This window comes from Megalobrama amblycephala, linkage group LG1, assembly GCF_018812025.1.
Source record: "Megalobrama amblycephala isolate DHTTF-2021 linkage group LG1, ASM1881202v1, whole genome shotgun sequence".
Classification (NCBI taxonomy): domain Eukaryota; kingdom Metazoa; phylum Chordata; class Actinopteri; order Cypriniformes; family Xenocyprididae; genus Megalobrama; species Megalobrama amblycephala.
Window position 1 is genome coordinate 43035779 of NC_063044.1, and position 24168 is coordinate 43059946.

Here is a 24168-nt window from a genome sequence, read left to right on the forward strand (position 1 = left end):
TAATTGTATTTCAATAATAAAACAATTCATACAAAACCATAAGATATATAGATATACAGACAGCACTCTAAAAAATCCTGGGTTAAAAACAACCCAAGCTGGGTTGAAAATGAACCCAGCGGTTGGGTTAAATGTTTGCCCAACCTGCTGAGTAGTTTTATTTAACTTAACTATTGTTACAAAATTACTGTATTGCTTGCTTGAAATGAACCCAAAGTATGTTGGAAATTAAAGGAACGCTCCACTTTTTTTGAAAATAGGCAAATTTTCCAACTCCCCTAGAGTTAAAGAGTTGAGTTTTACCGTTTTTGAATCCATTCAGCTGATCTCGGGGTCTGGCGTTACCACTTTTTGCATAGCTTAGCATAGTTCATTGAATCTGATTAGACCGTTAGCATCTCGCTCAAAAAAATGACCAAAGAGTTTCGATATTTTTTATTTAAAACTTGACTCTTCTGTAGTTAGGGTTAGGATTTTCTAGGCCGATATGGCTAGGAACTATACTCTCATTCCGGCGTAATAATCAAGGAACTTTGCTGCCGTACCATGGGTGCAGCAGGCGCAATGATATTACGCAGCATCTCTCACAAATGTCTTCATGGTTGCAAGGTATGCTCCCTGTGCAAGCAGGGGGTCACAGGCGCTGCGTAATATCATTTCGCCTGCTGCACCCATGGTACGGCAGCAAAGTACCTTTGTACTTTAATATTTATTAATAAGTTTAATAAATAATAATAAAACAATAAGCATTTATTAAATTGCTTATTAATAAAAGTTCACCTTTTGATTATTATTGTTGCCTCTAGTAATTGTTTGTCTGATTTTTAATTTCCAACCTATTTTAGGTTAATTTTAAGACAGCCATATAGTATTTTTTTTTTTTTTTAAATAGTTGGGTTAAATAAAACTACCCAGCACATTGGGCAAACATTTAACTCAACCGCAGGGTAGTCCATTTTCAACCCAACATTTTTATAGTGAGAGAGAGAGAGAGAGATCTGTGATAAGATAAAAAACAAACTTTTAAAATAGTAAAATAAACCATATAAACAAAAATATTTGATTGGAAATAGTAAAATAAACGCTTCATATTGTGGAATGCATGTCAACACTGCCACTCATTATTTATTAAAAGTAAGTATTTGTGAGGAAATTTCCTGATTCCAGACATTCCTTTATGTTTGTGTGTGTATGTGTGTAAACACGGTCCGGCGACTTATATGGTCACAAAAGCCCAAAAGTCGCTCACATACCTCAGACATTAAACACACATACGGGCCCCTGCGGCCCAACTATTTCAAGTTCACCCTCTGACGCGAACTTTACCGCTCCGACACGCCCACGCGCCACTTGTGATTGGCCGAAGCCCTTGGGAATGCAGAGCGAGCGGGCTGTTATTGGAGGAGAGGCGGGGCTTGGGGCGGTGACGCGCAGCACAGGCCCCGCCCCTATCGGGACCGCACCCCGAACCATTACAGCAGGACGGAGTTCAACTAACCGAGTGGAAGAGGGAGGGAAGAGAAAGAAAGGAGAAAAAAAAGAGAAAAGAGAGAACGGAGCGAACTTGTGCGCAGTTGCTGCGGATTGAAAATTGAAGTTTGGAGCGCAGCGACACGGATCCACACTGAGTCCCTGGAGTTTTTGACACCATCCCCCCTGAACTCCGAGCGTCTGCATCTGATTAGCAGGTAAACCAGCCGCACGGTACCGGGTTGATCGTTACGTTCATTCCGCAGCACCATTCAGACGCCGCGAAGTGAAGCAGGAAGCGCGCAGCGCGCCGCTGGGTGGGACCTCACTGACGCGACCTGATTTTGCAGCACATTCAAACTTCCGAGCTTGAAATCTTCACGCTTCATCTTTATTTCGTGCGAACGGGAACTGATAACCTGCGGTGACGCGTCAGATCGGCTACAATAGACGCGAGGTGAGTTTCAGGAAGTGCTCGAGCTCAGGAGCACCGGCTCGCGTGGGCCTTAACGTGGTCTCCGGCGCATTAAAACGCGACAGAAGACGTTATTTGCACGGAGTCGAGTAAAGTGAGAAGTGAGCATGATGTTATAGTGGCGAGTGACGTTTCACGGGCGCTCATTACGTCATTGCTCGCGTTAAACTGGGCCGAGCGGCGCGTTTTCCGTTCCGCCCGAGCTTCAGGACAAAGCTGAATTAGCGGGTACTTACCTGAGTAGACAAATATGAACGCGCATGGGAGGTCCGGAAAGGTTTCTGACACTTTCAGGGAGTTCTGGCAAGTTGGCGACGGTTACAAATGGGTTACGCGGAGCGCGAGCGCGCTCTCAAAGTTCGATGAGCGCGGCCTCGCGCAGTGCGCCCGCGCTCGCTTACTAAAACTGTATAAAATTCAGCAGAGGCTGCAAGAAACATACATTAGACAGTTAATATTTGCAAAGCGCGCACACTGTCTTCCTGGGAGCGCGCTGCGCGAGCTCGTGCCGACTTTGCAGTACATTGTCAACTCTGTTGTACTTAAAGGAAGATGGTCTGTAAAATAGCTTTCATAAATATTCAACTTTATTTATTATAACCTGATTGTTTTCACCACACCTATTGTTTGGCCTTCACAATGACAAGAAAACGAACAGGATGTTCATGAAGAACTGAAGTTACTCATTTAGGGATTGACAGCTCGTTCACGCGATGACGTCAGCTCAACGTTCATGTACTGATGTGATTTCGTTGTGGTGTAGTTTAAATCACACATAATCTGCAAATATTGCAGGTATTATTGACATAGTCTAACCAGTTTCACTTTCTTAGAAGACTGTGTGTGTGTGTGACCTGGTTTTCTGCGAGGGAGTGTGTCTAGGACGCTGTGACCCATTAAAGCACATGCTGGTCTTATTCTGCATTTTGTTTTAGTTGTTCTCATTTGTTAACCCTCACATGTTATGTTTGGGAATACTACTACTGCACAATACTGGTGCAAGCCACATCAAAAGATCATATTTATTAGTTGAACGTTGTAATTACAAGTGGGAGACAATTTTCTTGAGGGTGTGCCAGTGAGAAAACATGACGGGCACAATGGATGCCACGTCTGTAGTTGACAGTAAATTTGTTGGAATGCCCTTTCTTGAATGCACAAAGTGATTTGACCACACCTGATGTCGTAATTACATCTTCCCAACTCATAAATAGCTACTATTCAATCATCCCAGGAGGATCTAAATGCATGAAATACCTGGACCTATTTGCCAAAATGTACAATATACAGCCAGAAGCGATGACAACCACCATTTTATCTCTCAAAGTCAAAGATTAGGACATTTTGAAATGCAAATTGGCTTAAAAATGCAAAATAACCATATTTAAGTAACATATTATGCGCTGGATGCATTGTAATGTGACAAACTAAAGCATTTTCAGCATAATTGTGCGTTTTCAGTGTAGAGTAAAGCAATATGTAATGGGAAGACATGTATTGCAGTGATTTTTACCATGTTCAGAGGCTCTTAGTCCCAATGTAAAGCATGGTAAAATCAGTTTCTTGAGTTACATGTTGCTTTTATAAAACAGTGACAACATCAATATGATAAATAAACAGCCATGATCAATAAACATTTACTTCTGTAGGCTGCTGTGGATCTCATAAAGAGTTTTGCATTATCATTCACCGCCATCTTTCCGCATGCACTTTTCCTCAGGAGACTCGCGAGTTAAACCACTCCGTTTCCTGAGAGTGAGTGTTTGAGCGACTGTCCCGGCTAACAGGGAATGTTCTCAGAACTTTCTGGCAAAGTTACGAACAATCAGCCTTCCAGTAACGTTAACAGAACGTTTGTTCAAAGTTATCTGGTCTTTAATAACGTTCTCAAAGCATTGGCACAAAAACATCATCTATACCAGGGCCGTAACCACTATTGCCACTACAAGTCCTCCCAATAATTACAAATGGCCAAACTGCCCCCATCCCCATATTTGAAATTCTCGCACTGCACTGCTCTATCCATTACGCAGTGCTCTGTATGATGTTAGGAAGACAAAAAAGTTACATTTTTAGTCTGGTCTGAAATGATTGAGATGGCCAATCAAATCAAAGTAGGCGGGGTTTACTGTTTACGGAAGCAGAGCGTGAATTCCAGCGCTAAGCGTCAGTTTAACGTTGAAAGAGTGAGGTAAATAGCGAAACATATAATACGTCAAATGTTTTACGATAGAAATATTAAGGTGAGAATAGCTTGAATAGGGTAAAAAAATAAGTTCTCAATACATTCTCTCAAAGTTACGAACAAACGTTCTTAACGTTCTTAACATTTGTTCAGTTATCTGGTTTTAATAATGTTCTCAAAGCGTTAGCACAAAAACATTATCTATACCAGTGCCGTAACCACCATAGACATTGAGGGAGACAAGTACCCCAATAATCCCCCACACACAATATTTGAAATTATTGAACGAAATTAGGATAATAAAAAGGTTTTAAAGTTAAAATTTTTAGTCTGTTCTGCCTCAGTGGTTTAACAGCGCTCGTCAATGTCAAAATGATTGAGATGGCCAATCAAATCAAAGTAGGCGGGGTTTACTGTTTACGGAAGCAGAGTGTGAATTCCAGCACGAAGCGTCAGTTTAACGTTGAAAGAGTGAGGTAAATAGCGAAACATATAATACGTCGAATGTTTTATGACCGACATCTAGTGATGCAAACTACAAATACAAATGCATTGAATGCAAATGTTATTTACAAAATGATTATTTCTCAACTAGAATTAGACCTCGAATTTCTTTCACGGTTCTATTTTTTTTTTTTAGCTTTATAAAAAATTGGTCCCCCCCCAATGTTCAAGACATGTGCTGGATCCCAATTCGCCTACTTATACTACGTCCTAAAAATATGTACTGTTTTTGTAAAGAAAAAGTACATACTTTTGAGTGTGTAGCAGAAGAGTATACAAGCTTTGGGACATACTACCTCGTCATAACTGCGTCTTTAATGTACGTTTTGTCGCTTAGTTACGCAACCTGTAACTATTTAAACTACCCTGTCAATCATCTTGTCACAGTTAAAATCCTCTACATATAATTAAATTTAATGGTTACAGCCTTGATCTATACATCACTCATGGAATGTTCGTCTAATGTTTTTTTTTTTAAATGTTACATCTTGTTTCATAATTCTCAGAGAACATTCTAAAGTAACATTCCAATAATGTTTTCAAAATGGAACTTTTGCTTAACATTCGAATAACCAAGAAAAAAGCATTTTTTAAATATTTTTGAGTGTTTAGAGATCAGTCAACTTTTTCATAACTTAATGGGAGCGTTCCATATTTTTGTTAGCTTTGCTGGGATCAGTGGAGGGAAAATGGCCGCGGGCCGATTGATGTTAATCCGCAGGAATACTGGTGTGATGAACAGGTGTGGACTTGCAGGACTTTATTGAGCTTCAGGCGTTGTTTATCCTGCATTCAGAGCCCGTGGCATTGTGGGTAGAGCGCGCGAATGGCTGCAGGGTTTGATGGATGCAGCTGGCGTGTCTGAATGAGGTCACGTTCAGGTGCGAGGTTAGTGATGATGAGCGATCGTGTCTCGCCAGTATGATGTCATCCACCTGGCCTCTGATCTCCGTGGTGATTAATGTTATTTCCTCTGATCTTACCCTGTGATTTCTCTGTGTTTTCTGCAGTCCAGTTCTGGACGTAAAAATCCCTTTGTTTCTCTCCATAGAGCGTTGTTGTTTTATGCGATTACATCATTTGCAGTGCTTCATGGGATGCATGGCTCATTAAAGGGATAGTTCACCTTAAAATGATCATTCTGTCCTCATTTACTGACCCTCATGTCACTTGCTTTCTTGCTCAGAAGAACTTATAGGAAGATATTTAGAAGAATGTTAAATGTTTATTATTTATGGTTATTATAATATATTTTTTTAGAAATATCAGAGATTATGTGAGTTTCAGTGTGGTCTTCTTTGATCATTTGACTCTTCCGATTTAGACGTGCAGGAATTCGGTGTCGGAGTCATGTTGTATTATCAAATAAATAATGCATATATTTATATTTATTACTATAAATTTATATGTATCTTATATTTCACTATTATTAAATAAATATTAGTAAAACATGATTTTATTTTCTAATTAAATTATTAAACAATACATATTAGTAGCTTAACTTATAAATATATTAAATTAAATTAATAAAATGTATCTCTAATCTCTTTCTTTAAATAATAAATAATTAAATAATAAATTAATGCACATTTATTATTAATAATCATTACTTCAGTGGAACATTTCAAAGAATGACTCAGTGTTTATTATATTTATTATTTATGGTTATGATTATTTTTCAGAAATAGACTTGTTTTTTTTTCTTTATATTTATTATTATTAATGTATATGTAATATATTTTATTATTAAATAAATACTTTTAATAAAAAAAATAAAAAATAGATAAATGATACATATTTTATTTAATTAACAAAATGCTAGTTTAAATGTATTTAAAATTAAATAATAATAATAATGAATAATAAATAATGTACTTTTTACTATATGGAGCACAAAAGGAGATGTTTTGAAGAATGTCCTTACAATGAAAGTCAATGGGGTCCAAAGCTGTTTCGACCCCAATGTTAATATTATTAAATACTTTATTAGAAATTAATAAATTAAGTTAATTAAATGTAATTTAAATATATTTTTAAATAATAAATTAATGCACATTTATTATTAATAATCAAATGACTTCAGTGGAACATTTCAAAGAATGTCTCAATGTTAATTATGTGTATTATTTATGGTTAGTTATGATTATTTTTCAGAAATAGCAGAGATCATATCTGTTTCTGTCTTGTCTGTCTTAGCTGATTATCAGATTCTTCTTTCCATTAGAGATTTGGACTAATTTATTATTATGTTTAACTTTATATAGTATTTATATTATATATTATGTATAACTTATGCTTTATATGCATATATAAATGCATTATGCATTATATATGTATATGTATTGTTAGTTAAATAAATAAATAAATACTAATAAATTAATAAATAATAAAACTAATATTCTTTTTACATTTTTAAAAATGTTTAAATATTATTTAAAATTAAATAATAATGAATAAATAAATTATAAACCATGTATATTTGCTATTAATAACTAAATGGCACACAAAAGAAGAGATTTTAAAGAATGTTGTTTTTGTGCGTTCAGTGAAAGTCAATGGGGTCCAAATCTGTTTCGACCCCAATGTTCTTCAGAACATCTCCTTTTATGTCCTAAAGAAGAGGTTTGGAACGACATGAGGGTGAGTAAACGATGCCAGAGTGATCATTTTAGGTGAAATATATCACATTCTTGTACCATGTCTTGCTTTTAAAATAATTTTTCCCCCCCTTTTGAATGGGTAAATTCTTCCGCAGTGAAGTCCGTCTTGTTTTTTACATTTTACACTGCTGCTGTTTGGAGTCTGCAGGGAGTGTCCAAACTATTTCTCCTCATCCTCCTTTTCCTTTTTTGGTTTTCTTTTCTTTCCTATCTAACGGCCCTTCCCATAATGCACCTGTGTAGTGGGAGAACGCAACAATCACAGGAAATGAGCGAACGAGAGCTGATATCCAGACAAAGTGCTCAGTAAAGAGCCACGTCCTGGTTGTTTGCTGACCGCATTAACATGAATAAAGGTCTAGTTTCGCCATCCGTGTCGTTTAGCGCATGATTTGCTGCATGACTGCATTATGATGCACTGCAGACTCATTCCTTCTGCTGATTGGCTGATTGCCAGGCTCATGATGTCACTTCCTGTTGCAGAAACGATGGTGGCTCAGAATAAACTGTGTCTGTCTTCGCAGGGAAAACCCGTTCTGGCTATTTCCTGGAGCCGGATCAGAGGTTTTATTAAGCTCGGCTGGTTTTGTCTTGAACTAATTGAGTCGGGTTAATAGCCAGAAGCACGTTGTCTGGTTCATCAGTAACTACCGATCGCCGTCCTGGTGCGGGCGGGACGGGTCAGGGTCTGTTTAGAGCTGGACTTTGAGCTTTGATTTCATTGGGTGTGGCGTCATCAAACGCAGATAAGCAGAGTGAGATAAGACGCAAAACCACCGAATGAAAGCGACGGGATTTACAGATAAAGACGCTCATAAATATTTACTTACTCCAGTCAGAGATTAACCGTCTCCTGATGTTATAAAGAAATATGATCAAAATCTGGTTTAGTGTTACTGATACGGCTTTTTCAACACTCAGTGATGACAAATAAATATAGATCTGGGTGGCCAAAATATTCCAGGTCATCACTGCAAAATAAACCCCAGAGTTAAAGAAACCCTGCCACTATTCACAAATCAATGTGCAAATAAAAATATTGATTTGATTTTTTTGTTGTTGTTATATTTAAAATAATAATATTCATATGTATTATGAAATATATTTATATGTATTGTTGTTGTTATTAAATAAATATAATTATTATTATTAAAGTATTATAAACTAAATTCTTAATAAAATAAAATGAATTCATGTTTATTTATTCATGTATTATTCATTAATTATTGTGCATATAAAGTTGTGATTTATTTCATTTTTATTCATTTATTTTTTAATTATAATGAGTAAATTAATTTACAATAATAAATAAATGCAAATTAATTCTTATTTTAACATAATGCATATTTATATTTATTGTTATGTAAGATTTATATTATTTGTTTTATATATAATCAATGGATAAATGTATGTTAATTATGAATTAAACTTTATTAATTATATATTATTAAATTACTTTAACTAAATTAAATAATAATTAAAAATAATAAAAATATTGGTTATAATATTTTATTTATTATAATGCAAATGTATTATGTTATATATTATACATATTGTTATATAATATTTAATATGTATTATATTTTCTTTTTAAATATCAGCAACCACTGATGTTACTGTCTATTTGCACATTATAAGAATATTGATTATTGTATTTCTTATTTTATGCATTATAATGCATATGTATTATGTAAGATATTTATATTTATTATTTTTTATTATTATTAAACATGCAATCAATAGATAAATGTATGTAGTAATTATAAATTAAACTATAAATGCTTTATTAATTATATAATATTAAATTTAACTGTATTTTTAAATTAAAATTAATTTTTTTTTTTATTTATTTGTTTTTTTTTTAGAAATATCAGCAATCAGTGATGTTAATGTTTTTTTGCACATTATAAAAATATTGATTATTTTATTTCTTATTTTATTAGAATCCATATGTATATGTATTGTTTTATTATTATTATTATTATTATTATTATTAATTTTCAGAAATATCAGCGATCAGTATCATTAATGTCTGTTTGTGTGTATCATTTGACTCTCTTCAAGCAGGAATTCAGTGTCAGGCCCTCGGATGGCTGGATACTTATCCTCCTTTGTCATTTCCTCTCTCTTTGTTTATGGTTTCCTGTCTCACACCATCCTCTCTCACAAGTCCTCAGCTTCAGGATGAGAATCCTAATGTTCCTGAACGACTGTGTTATTGTGCCTCTTTCAGGAATCACAAGCAGAATGAATTCATGAACCAGTTACACAGAAATGTGATTCATAAATGATACACGGTTGAGGAAGGACAGTATTTGCAAACCAATCCTCACCGCAGATCATAAAATCAGATAAAAACGCTTTATTACCCGCTGTAACTGCTCTGTCATGTACGTACCACAGAAGGTGTGTTGTTTACACTTGTAATGGCGGGAAACAATGTCCTTTTGTCTAACACACACAGGAAAGACATGAGGGTGGGAACAAATAGGTGTGGCTGATTAATATGCAAATGTGAGGTGAATACAAGATGAGCAGCTCTCGTCTGATTGGCTGGAGGGATTCCGCAGGATTGTGCTGATAGTTGTGTGTCAGTCTGCAGAAACAAACTCTCTCTCTCTCTCTCTTTCAGCCAAACACGGAAACAGAACATTCCGTTATATTTTAACTGGCAACTGGAGCGTTTGCGTGTTTTTCCTCAGAGACCTTCAGTCAGAACGCAGTGATCTAAAGACACAAATGTGGTCCGGATTAGATGAGTGTGTCTGTTGCGTCACATTTGCATCTCTGTCTCTGTTTCTGTACTAAATCACAATTAATCATGAATTAAAGCTTCCAGAGGGTTTTGATAAAATAAAAAAATAAAAACAACAAACAGAAAACAGAACGATTTATTTTAGAAAATCATCCATGTTCTGGTGCTTTAAAGGGGACCTACAATGCCCCTTTTCACAGATAAATAATATAAGTTTCTGGTGTCTCCAGAATGTGTCTGTGAAGTTTCAGCTCAAAATACCCCACAGATCATTTATTAGAGCTTGTCAAATTTGCCCCTATTTAGGTGTGAGCAAAAACACACAGTTTTTGTGTGTGTCCCTTTAAATGCAAATGAGCTGCTGCTCCTGGCCGCCTTCCAAGAGAAGGCGGAGCTTTAACAACTCACGCTTCAGTCGCTCAACAACAACAGAGATTTCTTTAAAAGAAAATATCTCCCTTTGCATTGAACTTTGAGCGTCGTAACTTTGCAGATGTTGTTTATGCTCAAACAGCAACATTACACACTAACTAAAGTTAAAAAAGTGAAATCATAATCAACCACCCCTTTACCTTTTTGTATGATAATTTTATTTGATTTTGGGGTGAAATGTTTCACTGATGTGTGTAACTGTATTCATAGGGTTCTTGAACGGATTATGTGAGTGAATCTGTCAGAGATCACATGAAGTGGTTTGTTTGCTGGACCCGAAGAGCCTTTGCTCTGAAGCGAGTCGTAGGAAGGAAGTCTCGAGATCGCAGCAGGAAGCAGCAGAGAGACTCGCGGTTATAATTAGATTCACAGAAGCACCAGGAGACTCAAGTGTGTCAGGCGGATCTGTGTCAAACTCCATCTCCTCGTCAAGGAGGTTTGAGCTCAAATTTTACACCTCTGAGTGATTCAAACACAGTCAAAGATTTACCGCTCTTATCAGACACTTAGTGATTTCAAGAGGAAGTTCATTTCACGCCACGCTTGAGAACATGTTTTAATCGTCCGTCTTTAAAACAACAAAGAAGAAATGACCGTGTCTGATTATTTCTATTTATTTCTTTTATGTTTACTTGGACGAACGTACTATTCGATACACGTGATCTTGAGCTCTTAGTCTTTCCTTCCTGTAACAGGGAAGCCAAAAAACTACAAGCAGTTACATTGAATTAAATGGCAGGTACAGATTATTGTGGAAAATAACAATAATAATAATAATTAAAAAAAAAAAAAACTTTATGCATAATGCAGGACTTTTATTGTAAATAAGCCTGAAATACAGTGGGACTCTTATTTTGAAATGCCAATTAAAAAAGATGGGGGATATAAAATTTGCAAAACTGTCTAAAACATATTACAATATAAACACCATAAAGTAAACATTGTCATAATTCATCAACAGTAGGTCATAGAGCTGCACGATTGTTTTTGCACAATATTTTTTTTTGTTTCGAAAAAAAGAGATCACGATTCTCCCACTTTATAGTTCGGATATAAACACTGATGTCTACGGAAGCAATCAAAATTGGGCAAATAATCTTTTGAAAGTAACAACGCTTCAAATAACTCTTGAATAGATGTCATTAAATCATCCATTCAAGAGATTCGTTCAAAAATGCCAAGTGAGTCATTGAATCATTCATTCAACCTGTTTTTTTTTTTTTTTTTAAACAATTCATTCAGATTAATTAAACATTTTAAATAGGCTAGACATTTTGTAAGAACCTCTAGTAAAAATTTATTTTGTCTGTTCAGAATACTTTTATCCCAGTACTTCTGTGATAATTTGAATATAACACAGAAATAACAGTATGGTTGAAAAGACTGTTTGTTAAGCAGTTTCATACCTATTCATGACAACTGCCCTCTCTGGATCAATGGCATCGCAAACGCAGATCTGAATGTTCCGGTGTGATTTTGTCAAAGATTTAATAAACACAGGTGATTTGCTGTCATTTAGGAATGAGATAGTGATTTTATTGAGTTATCGTGCAGCTCTAGTAGGTCATAAGCAATCTATTATCCTAAATGCATGGCATTCATTGATTACAAACTGCTCTGAAAACACGATCCTGTAGAACAGCATGCTTTTTGTATATAATTGTAAATAAATTTAAAGTCGCATTTAGTTGTTTGTAGTCAAAACTGCACAAATATAAAATCTGGTTACAAACTGATTTTTGGAGTCATTTAAATGGATTTAGAAGTGATTCCAGACATAATGTTTTTGATGTGTGTAGGAATGTGAATGGATAAAATTGTACCAGGTTGAGTAAAGCCGTTCAGTCTGATCGAGAAACGCTTGTGGTTTTTGAGTGCAGTATATTCTTCAGACGGACCGCGTGTCTTCTGAGAATAAGGGTGCAGCCATTTCTGGGAGAGAAGGACGGGAAAACTGCTGAAATTAAAGGAATAGGGAAAGAAACGGGTGGAATAACTCTCTCTGACAAAGAAACGCCGATGGGTGGTCGAGCGGGAGAGGGACTAATGACCGTATTTATGAGATGAAGGACGCCACATGTTGTAATTGTGGAAAACATTAACCATGCAAACTCGAGTCTAGCATTAAAGAGTCACGGCGTAAGCAGATCATAATTACCCGTTCATCGACTGCACGGTTTAGTTACAAAGCTGGTTTATGAACAATAAAACTACATCTCCCATCATTCTTGGTGGCAGCAGGACCAGTTGCATAGCCTTTGCTGTTCATTTTGATGCATCAGTGCAAAAACATTTTTCATTTAAACTCTTAAATGTGGACGTCCCAGGAGGGGAAGCATGTCAGGGTGGTTCACTCGTAAAAAATAAAGGTTCTTTATTGGCATGTGAAGAACCTTTAACAGCAATGGAATCTTTTCATTCCACAGGAATAGTGGAAAAAGGTTCTTTAGATTTTTTTAAATGGTTAAAATTTTGAACTTTCGATTTTTAGAACCTTTAGAACTCTCTTATTTTAGCCTGTCAGACGGCGAGCAGCTGTGGAGGTCAGCGTGTTTGGGGTTTTGTTGATGTGTTTGGGGTCATGAGAACGGCCCAGCGGTCGCCTCGCTCTCTGCTGTTTGGATGCTAATGGACTGTTGCAGATGTGTTTTCTCAAGGGTTTTTCACACACACACACATACTCTACCAATGCTAGTGCCGTTTGATCCAATGATTAACCAATCATGCTGTATTAATCAACCATTCCCATTAATTAACCAGTATTTGGCCATTTTGAGACCAAATGGCTGGTCAACAGACGTTTTCCCAAATCTACAGCCGTTGTTAATGGATAATTCAGTGTCTACACTCTTGGGAAAAAGAAGGTTCAATGGGGTTCTAAGTAGAATCCAAAAGGGTTCTTGGCTCAATTTTAAAGAACGTTTTATGCCGTAAAGGTTTTAAATAAGGAGAAATGTCTTAACTGATTGGATAATACTTTCATGTTTAATTAAAATTGAATGAAAACAAAACTAAATCCATAAAATGATCCCATGATGGAACCCCTATTATTAAGCGGATGGAACCCTTTAAGATTCCATATAGAACCTTTTCTTCTAAGAGTGTGTTCTAAAAATATTTTGTAGTAAATTGAGTTACATAATTTAATATATTGAATAGAAATTAGATGAATATTACTCACAAAATTACAAAAAATCATCTAAAAAATATTTGAAATCAGAAACTGAAAGAGCTTATACAATTACTATACTTTTATTTTGTTGTAAGAAATATTGTTAAATTATTATGCATAACTTCCTTTATTTATTGAAGTTTTATTTGTGATAATTTGCAATTAAAATGCCTTGTGCTGCTGCTATGGCATGAATGTATGAATGTTGGAAAACAAGAAACCAACAATCCATTATTAACTGATCAAGCCGTTGGCATGCTGGCTATTGATGCAGTTATTCTCAGAATGATTAAAAATTCTCTAGTTTACTGCTCAGTATTGGCTTTATAAGTCTCTGCTCTCTAGATAGCATCGCCGGTCATAGTTCTATTAAACTAGCAACTCCACATATGAGTGTCTGCCATTACAAATACACTGAATTATCTCGTTTAAATTTGGATCAGCCAAAGTCCTCCCATGTGGGAATCTGTTTCTTGCTCAGGGTGTGGAAGAGCATCAAACACTAAAATAACTCACCGGCCTGACAGACTCAATGGAGTGCGCAGCTCTGAATCACTAACCACCCAAACCAGTTCCCGGGCGCGGACGAACGCCACGAGTCGCAGGAGAACGTGTGCCGCTATCAGAGCAACCTTTTTGCTGGTCAGTTTTTAACCTGGAAATAAATTGTGATTCCCAGGTTTGGAACATCCAGAAACTTCTGAAGCTAAATTTGTCTGTTCAGTTGTAAAAGATTTCATTAGCTATAAATTGCTTTTTGTCAGTGTTAATCTACATAAAATCTGTTTGGCCTACTATTGGCAGTGTGCTTGGGAAGCGTGTTTGGAAATTATGATTATTTTTAGTCTTGTTCCCATCACTTTTGCCCATAATTACACTATAAACCCAGCTAACAAAAAAGAAAGATTTATTGGGAAAGTGGCAAAAGCAGAACATGTTTTGTGGACTGTCCATTGAAGCCACACACAGGATTGTTGTTTATGATTCTGTGCATTCGTCTGATCTAGTCAGACCTGTTGCGTCCCTCCCTCTCCTGTAGCTCGAATGCTTTGAGATGCAGTGGCGCGTGGGAACCGCTGCCGGCCATCTTGCGCCTGTTTGGGCTTGCAGTGTTGTGGTTCAGTTGAACTCAGAGATTGTTTGTGTCCCTGAGTGACTGCGCTGAGCTGCATTAACCCAACACCTGTGTGAGTTCACCTGCCTGACTAGTTCCTTCGCGCCAAGAGGTTTTGTAAACACAGCAAGATCCAAACCATTGAATTTTGATGGTTTAACCTGTTAACTGTCACCCTGCTTTTTGAGCATAGATCTCAACTTAAACGCAAGCTCTATAGATTATAGCAGAAGTGAAAGTATTTCAAAAAATTAAAGTGTAAAAATTTTATAGTTTACTGTAAAGCAAATGTTTATATAAAATACACATTTTTCAAAATAATTTGGACTCTAAAATTACCATATGTCTAACCAAGTTGTGTTCCAAATTTAAAGTTTGGTTCTGGTGACTGACACTAGAGACTGCGGTCTTTAGCCTCGTTGTTAGAGTGCCTGACTCCCATGCCAGAGGACCTGGGTTCGAGTCCTGCTTAGAGTGGGCGGTTCGAACAGGAGGGGTTACATGGACACTGACAGTTTATCTTCTGTTGTTTGTTCGTGTTTTTTTTTTTTTTTTTTTTAAAGAATGAGTGTCAGACAACTTGTCTGTCTAATTTGATTTTCAAAATACTGTAGATTTGCATCCCCTCCAGAAACTAGGTCTGTCGCGACGCGATTGTTGATTAATCATCATGGTTATTCCATCTAATCGCAATTATTTGAGATACCTGCAATAAATGTGCCATTTAAATTTATTAAAAAAAACCCACTATTATAAAGTACACAAAGATAGTCAAACGGTCTTCTTTCATATGAAATGTAGGTTTGTGGGTTTAATTAGACTGTATTATGTTATATTAGCATTATATAGGATTCCAAATAAAAGCCAGGAAAAAAAAAAAAGTATTTTTTTCCAGAACCTTTACTTTCGCTGTTCCTCAGCGGTGGCTTGATCTTCCCAAGCCTCTAAAACATCTAAAATCGCATCTTTTCCTTCAGCACTTGACTGAATCCTGTCTATGCTTTCAATATGTCTCATTTCCCTACCTTTCCTCTTCTAAACAATGTTTGAAATGTCTAATTTTACCATTTTTAATGGCATTGCCTTCTTCAGATGAATCGGTTTGTCGTATTTCTTGTTTATAAGTCACTTTGGATATGGAATCAATGGAAATTTGGAAATGAGTAAATGTAAATGATTTGGGAAGTGTTTTTCTAATATTTTTTTAATGTATTGTACTATAGTAACTAACTCTGCACAATTATAAGGTTAGCTGCATTGTTTTATTTGCATTTAGCCTTGTTGTTCCCTGCCTTCGGCGATCTGAACAGGCCTGTGACCCACCGGAGACCCGCTGCTCTTTGACACGAAGTTTAAACAAGCACGGCGTTGTCTAAACACGTCTCTGAATAGTATAATCAACAATGTGTTTGGCACGACCGCATTTAAAACAAAGCGTCCCGCGCACCGTGTTCATCAGCCCGAGTGTGTGTGTTTGAGACGCCGTGGCTGTAATTGCGGACGGTGGTGTCATTTCATGTGGCCGCCAGGAGCAAAAGCTCTCCTTTCTGACGTTTGCTGTGTTTTACGAGCTGTGTTTGGACTGGCACTACAGACCCAGCATTCCTGAGGGATTGTGTAAGACAAGCAGAAAGTGCTCCGTTGTAGATCTGCTTCTCGACCGCTCGCCTTGTTAGCATCAGTTGAAGAGTCTCTTCAGCTGATGTTTATTTAAGATGTTGAACACTGATATCCTCTTATCCCTTTGTGATGGCCCTAGAAACCACCCAAAGACCCTAGCAACCACATAGCGACATGCAAAATCATGTTAAACAACATAGCAACAACCTAGAAAATGGGAAATTTGGTTGGTTAAAAAAATAATTATGTAATGGCACAACTTTATTGTTGTGCCATTACATATTTTTCTGAACTATTATAAAAAATTTGTCTTAAGAATAGCATACAGAACCAATCAGGGACATTTATGGAGAAAATAAACTGGAAAAGCTTCTTCAGGCGGGTGATGTAATTGTCTATTTTTGCTGTTTCTTGTTTATTCTGCTAGCTAGGGTTTGAAATAAACACACTGTACATTATTAAACATGCTTATTATTAAACACGTGTGTATATTAATGGTCTACAAACAACTTGTAACATCCTGCTCTCTTCTCTCGCCTCCAGAAACCATGTCGGACGCCGACAAGTTCCTGTACGTGGACCGTAACCTGGTCAACAACCCGCTGGCGCAGGCCGACTGGGCCACCAAGAAGCTGGTGTGGGTGCCGTCGGAGCGCCTGGGGTTCGAGCCGGGCTCTGTGAAGGAGGAGCACGGTGATGAGGTCGTGGTGGAGCTGGCCGACTCGGGAAAGAAAGTGCGAGTCAACAAGGATGACATCCAGAAGATGAACCCGCCCAAGTTCAGCAAGGTGGAGGACATGGCCGAGCTCACCTGCCTGAACGAGGCGTCCGTGCTGCACAACCTGAAGGAGCGATACTACTCCGGCCTCATATACGTGAGTCTGCGCAAACACTGTTATTAACGACCAAAGACTGAACCCGAATAACAGGGAACATTCTGGCAAGGTTCTCTCAAAGTTATGAACAAACGTGGTTCCAGTAACATTAAAGGATTAGTTTACTGTAGAATTCAAATTTCCTGATAATTTACTCACCCTCATGTCATCCAAGATGTCCATGTCCTTCTTTCTTCAGTCGAAAAGAAATTAAGGTTTTTGAGGAAAACATTCCAGGATTTTTCTCTATATAGCGGACTTCACCGGGTGTGAAAACGGCTCTAACATGCATTTTAGTCTGGACTACCTTAAGCCTTGTCTGTGAAACTGGGGGATAATTGCCCACAATTCCACAGTCACACCAGTTTGATTGTTTTTCCAAGGTAAAACAGGAGCTTGTTCAATGTTTTTGTCTGTCAGAGGTTTTTGTTTTTGAGAAATGCTAAGAGGTTCAACAGCCTTGAATGTAGATAATAGGGTCTCGCTGACTCGATCACTGAAATTGTTTAGTGCTCTTTCTCTAAACAGGAAGCTGTAGGAACAATGTGCTCCCGAGGGACAGGAAATGATGCATGTGGGAGGAGAGGGGAGTTTTAAGTTAAAAAAACGTTTGAGAAAGAGAGAAAAATCTTTTAAATCCCTTTTACACAGAGTTATGGACATCTAGTCTGGTTAAGATAAGTCAGGTTTGGTTAATCCAGGTTAGGTTTTTTTTTTTTTTTTAGTTATTTGAGCCGATTCTCCTCACATGTCTGTTATTTGGTTCTGAAACCAATCTGACTTATAAATGTGAGCACTAGCACAACCCGGTTAGCACGGCAACCACATAGCAACGCCCCTAGCAACTTCTACCATATAGAACACACTAACAAGATTTGTATTGTCTTCAGAAAATCTTTTTTTTTTTTTTTTTGCAGAGCCACAAATTCAGTTGCATTAACAGAAAATAAAAAACGTATTCGATTTTTCCAAAACATTTTTGTCTCAACTTGTTAACCACATTAACTCGATGAACCACACAGCAGGAGAACATGCCAGCAATGGAAAGTTTTCACTTCACCTTTTCGCTTATATTTCTGTTCTTGTGGTTTTATGACGACAACTCAACAACCATCGCAATGAATCAAACAAATGAAATCTGCTCACAGGTGCTTTCTGCAGTGAGGGCTGGAGAGAAAGAAATGCAGTTTATTAGCAGACGGACTTTGCTGTTTGGTGAAATGTGTTTAAACTAGAGATGCACCGATACCGATAGTTTGGGGGTTCTGCCTTTTTATACCTTTTTTTAAATGTATGATAATTTCATTATAAATAATAATTAATCATCCTATATTTAATAATTATTTTTTGAAAGAAATCCAAATAAAAACTTTTAATCCTTTTCATCAACTTGTTTCAGAGTAACTGGTATCAGTTATAAACAAACACATTACTCAAATTAATATGAACACACATTAACTAAATTCTGAAGATCAAATTAATATTTCTTAACTTTTTGAATGTTATTAATTCATATAATTACTATTAATATTGAACATCAAACTGGTTTCTTAGCATTTTCTTTACACAAAGCCCAAATTCAGTGCATTTCCCTGCCCTCTTTTGATTGACAGGATATATCGGCCCTGACTATCAGCTGTTTTTAAACTATCGGCCAATAGTGTGAAAATTTGCTTTTATCTGCTGATACCGATTATTGGCCGATACATCTTTAGCATTAGCATCTCTAGTTAAAAAAATCAAATAAAATGCAGTTTGGTGAGGATGCTGATATTTTTATCGACAAAAAGTATGAAATTATGCTTGTAATGGAAATCAATGAGATCTTTATAACAATATAGCATATATTTACATAAAATGCATATACATATTAGTCGTCAATAATTTTTCTAAAAAATGATGTATGGATAATCAAGGAAAACTAAATTGTTTCAGTAATCTTGAAGTATTACTAACAATATAAAAGTTAATCTTACATTTACTTTAAAAAAAATCATTAAATATTTCATATCAAAAAGACACATGAACCACAATCTGAAGGTGGACATTTTTATAATTGAACTAAAAAGCCTTTTACTTGCTAAAAATATATCAATCAGATGACAGAAGGCATGTTGTAGATCATGTGCAACAGGTTTTTAGCAAATTTTTTGATCATGTTGATAATTTAGACGCTTTAGAAATGTGCGTATCAAATATGATACAGTAGGCTTCATAGGGCTTCATACGTGCATCTCTAGTGGTGAAATGTGTTTAATGGTGGCTAAATGCATAACATTTAAAAATTTCACGATGTTCTGTGCTGTTCTGAAGGAACAGATTTAACGTGATCCTGCTCATCAGGGTCGGTTTGCTTATGCAAATCAGGCCAGATTAGTTTCACACCAACTGGAAACTATAGTAGATCCCAGACTGCCGGTTTCAGTCTGGTTTGCATTCAGAAACAGATTTCACTTCAAATACTGATGTGAAATAGAAAAAAACTGTAAACGTAGATTAATCTGAAGGTTTGAGACTCAAATAAAGCAGCTTTTTTACACCATGTTTGTGACCCTGGAGCACAAAACCAGTCACAAGTCACACGGGGTGTATTTGTAGCAATAGCCAAAAATACATTGAATTTTTGCTTTTAAGCCAAAAATCATTAGGATATTAAGTAAAGATCATGTTCCATGAAGATATTTTGTATATTTCCTACCATAAATATATCAAAAATTTATTTTTGTGAGTGGAAATAATTGTTAAGGACTTCATTTGGACAACTTTAAGGCAATTTTCTCAATATATTGATTTTTTTTTTTTTTTTTTTCCACCATCAGATTCCAGATTTTCAAATAGTTGTGTCTCGACCAAATATTGTCCTAAGCTAACAAACCATACATCAATGGAAAGATTATTTATTCAGCTTTCAGATGATGAAATGATGAATTGACCATTATGACTTTGTAGGGTCATAGTTTTTACTGTTTTTACTGAGACTTCTTTCACAAACATTAATGTCTCACTGAACCCAGGTGTTCGAGCGCTGGTGTCGTCTGTGTTTGTGAGCTCTTTGTGAGTGAATATCTCTGTTCTCCGTCGCAGACGTACTCGGGTCTGTTCTGTGTGGTCATCAACCCGTACAAGAACCTGCCCATCTACTCAGAGGAGATCGTGGAGATGTACAAGGGCAAGAAACGACATGAGATGCCTCCACACATCTACGCCATCACAGACACGGCCTACAGGAGCATGATGCAGGGTACACACACACACACACACACACACACACACACATCCTACAGGATGTAGAATCTGACTTGCAGTTCAGTCGATTCTTCTTCCTGTCATTCAGAGAAACTCAACAGTCACACAATAAGGTGATTTCATTAGTCCAGCACAGACAAAACATAAATGTTTACATCATTAATGTAGACTGATTATATTTATTCCCTGAAATGTAAATAGATTTTATCAGCTGATTTGAGATGTTTTCTCTGCTGTCAAAACAATACACAACCATGAAACAGCAACATAAAGTGTTCATGAAAATGTGTGATTTAAAGAGTTAAAGACTTTGATTGGATTTCTACAGTGTTTGCTCAGAAATAAGAGTTGGCATCTTGATCTGATTCTGACTGCGAACTCTCAATAACAGTTCATAATGCTGTTTTCTGCTTGTGTGTTTGTCCCGCGGGCGTTCGGAGCTGGTTTGTGTTGTGCCAGACCTCATTTACTCTGTTCCCCCCCGTCAGGATTTAATGTGCCTCTCAAATCCTCCGCGGCCTCCTGCAGTGAGTCTCTGACCCGATTCCTGCCGAGGGAACGCGCTTAACCGCCTCGCTCCGGGAGGCCCTCATTACCGCCTGACAGAAAATCATGATCGTACGCGATTAGTGGCGTTTCCCCCGCCGTCGAGCCTCTCTCAGGTCACAGAGGCGTCTGAAACGGAGCACGTTTATTAGCCTTCAGGGGCTCATGTTTTCCTGCGTAGAATATTTGTGTTTTATTATTGCTCAGATTTGGGGTGAATGATGTGGTGAAACATCGAACACTAAGTATTGAAGTATTACTTTATCTAGAGGTTCTCCTGACATTAATCTTCAGAATGTGCCGTTTAATCTCGTTTAAAAATGTGTTTTTAGTAAGTGTAAGTGTTAATTTGAGCGAGACCGTTATCTTGCTTGGAGTCATTCGGGCAGTTTGCTGGAAAGGCGGCTCCTTCTCCAGTCACAGGAAGCCAGATATTGACTTCCTGTTTTGTGGTCTGAGCCCTTCCTGCTGAAGGAGGCGTGTTTCTGTGCCCTGAGGAATTTAAAGCTGCTCGGCTTACTTAATTCAGCTAACCAACATGACAAATGAATGACACTGATTGAGTTCACATGAAAGCCAATCTTGACCTTGTTCAGTTTATCAAATACTCTTATCATGCTTGAGTCATCAGTACACGCTCTTCTAATGAAGAAATGTTTGCTTTCATAATCATAAACAACAAATGTTATTAGACTGATAGTAGCCAATAATTTCACATTTTGTGTGTCAAATAAAAAATCAAGAATGTATAATTTTAATATATATATATATATATATATATATATATATATATATATATATATATATATATATATATATATATATAAATTTAAAACATAAAATAAATACATTTTAAATTACTCAAAATACATAAAATACATGCTGTTTTTCATTAAAAAAATCAAGAATAAAATAATTGAAATTAAGTAAAATAAATAAATAAATACAAATAAATATTTAAATATAAAATAAAACATAAAATTATTTCTTGCCAAATAATTAAAATACATAAAAATAATCCTGCTTTTTAAAAAAAATTAATGATTAAAGATTAAATCAATAAAATATTTATTAAAATATGAGTAAAATACATAAAATATACTATAAAATTATGATTTCCTGCCAAATAACATCATCTTAAAATATATAAAATACATCCTGTTTTTCAAAAAAATTGAATAAATATTTGAAATAAAGTAAAATAAATAAAATAGAAATTAAATCAAATTAAAAATATATGTATATAATAAAATACAAATTATTTCCTACCAAGTAATCTTCATCAAAACACACCATGCTTTTCAAATAAAAATTTAAGAATGAAATCAATAAAAATAAAATATAAAATATGAGTAAAATCAAAGTTACAAAAATATATATAAATATAAAATAAAATATAAAAAATTATTACTTCCTGCCAAATAAAATTTCTCACTGAAAATATATAAAATACATTCTGCATTTAAAGGGAATAAAGAAATAAAATCAGTAAGTAAAAGAGAATTTAACTATAAATAAATTCAAAGTGAAAAATGAAAATATACATAAATAAAATATACAATTATTATTTCCTGCCAAATAATCTCACTCAAAATATATAAAATGTGAAGTAAAAATCTCAAAATATATATAAAATGCCAGAAATTAAATGCTTGGCGAATGTAAATGATTAATTTCCATGTTTCTGTCTCCTCCAACAGACCGTGAGGACCAATCGATTCTCTGCACGTGAGTCACATGGTCTTGCATGCGTTTAATGATTAGGATTTGTCCATGAAAGCTGTGCTTGATTTGTCACACTGTGTGTTTGTGTGTGTGTTCAGAGGCGAATCTGGTGCTGGAAAGACAGAAAACACCAAGAAGGTCATTCAGTATCTGGCTCACGTGGCCTCGTCTCACAAGACCAAGAAAGACCAGGTTAGTTCTTGACGAGACGACGAGAGCAAATACCGCAGCGCGTCTGTTGAGTCTTTCGGTTTCACTGAACGTCAAGCGTGTGTATCAGTGGTAGACTAAAGGTCGAGTTTCCTCGTTCAGTATTTTGACGGTTTTCTAGTGTCCTCCACCCTGCTTTCATCTGGTTTCACATCATCGTATCAGATCAGGCCGTGACGGAGGATTGTGGGCTGGTTTGGGTGATGGGAGGGAGTTTAAAGCAGTTGATAAACATCAAAGCAGCTGTAGATCTCAAACAGCCCAGTCCAGTTTAATCCAGTCAAACTCCTGAACAATGGCAAACATCAGATATGATATAGTTATGATATAATGATATATGATGATTATACCGACGTCACTTCCTCCTGATGTCAATCAGAGACATTCGCTCGCCTCACACCACGTGAACTGAACCAAAGACAGCCGGAGATCTGCAAAAAAAATTTTTTTTTTTTTTTTCAACAAATGGTTGAAAAACCAGGAGGTGCTTAACTTTTAGAATAAATAAATTCTGCATATAGTTTCAGTCAGATTTACAACCTTATATTTATTTATTTTTAGCATAATGTATTTTAAATTTTTTTTACATTTGGTAATATAAACTAAAAATATGTAAAATGAAATAAAAACTTTATTTATATTATTTATTTATATATTTCATAATTAAATTGATTTATTTTTTAAATTGTATTAAATTATTATTTTTGCATGTTTTATTTATTTATTTTTAGCATATGTAGTTTTGCATAGTGTAATATAAAATAAAATATTGTATAATTTATTTTTTCAAGTGTGACGGACCATATTTCTGAATATAGTTTCCATCAGATTTAAAATCATTTATTTATTTTTATCATACATATTTTTGCATATATTTTTGTAGTATACATTAAATATGAATTTATTTAACTTTATTTTTGTTTTAAATGGTCAGTAAAAGAAGGCACCTAAAACGTCAGAAAATTAAATGTTTTATTTTATTTTTATTTTATATACATTTATTTATTTATTTATTTTATTCTTTATTTTTGCAAGCCCTTTGGGCCTTCACATTTTATAATATACATTAAATATACATAAAATTAAATAAAAACATATACAATTATTTATTTTATAATTTAATATATTTATTTTTGCATTTTTATTTATTTACATTAATTAATTAATTTGTTTATTTTT

The 24168-nt window shown here is 35.6% G+C and overlaps 1 protein-coding gene across 1 annotated transcript in view; it reads left to right on the forward strand.

Moving 5' to 3' along the window:
• The first annotated feature begins 1458 nt into the window (after positions 1 to 1458).
• myh9b (myosin, heavy chain 9b, non-muscle) overlaps positions 1459 to 24168 on the forward strand; it is a 54946-nt gene continuing 32236 nt past the window's right edge. Inside the window, 5 exon segments of the mRNA XM_048194114.1 lie at positions 1459 to 1688; positions 16931 to 17262; positions 20347 to 20503; positions 22755 to 22782; positions 22878 to 22971. Coding sequence (XP_048050071.1) covers positions 16936 to 17262; positions 20347 to 20503; positions 22755 to 22782; positions 22878 to 22971 — 606 coding nt within the window. The 5' untranslated portion in view covers positions 1459 to 1688; positions 16931 to 16935.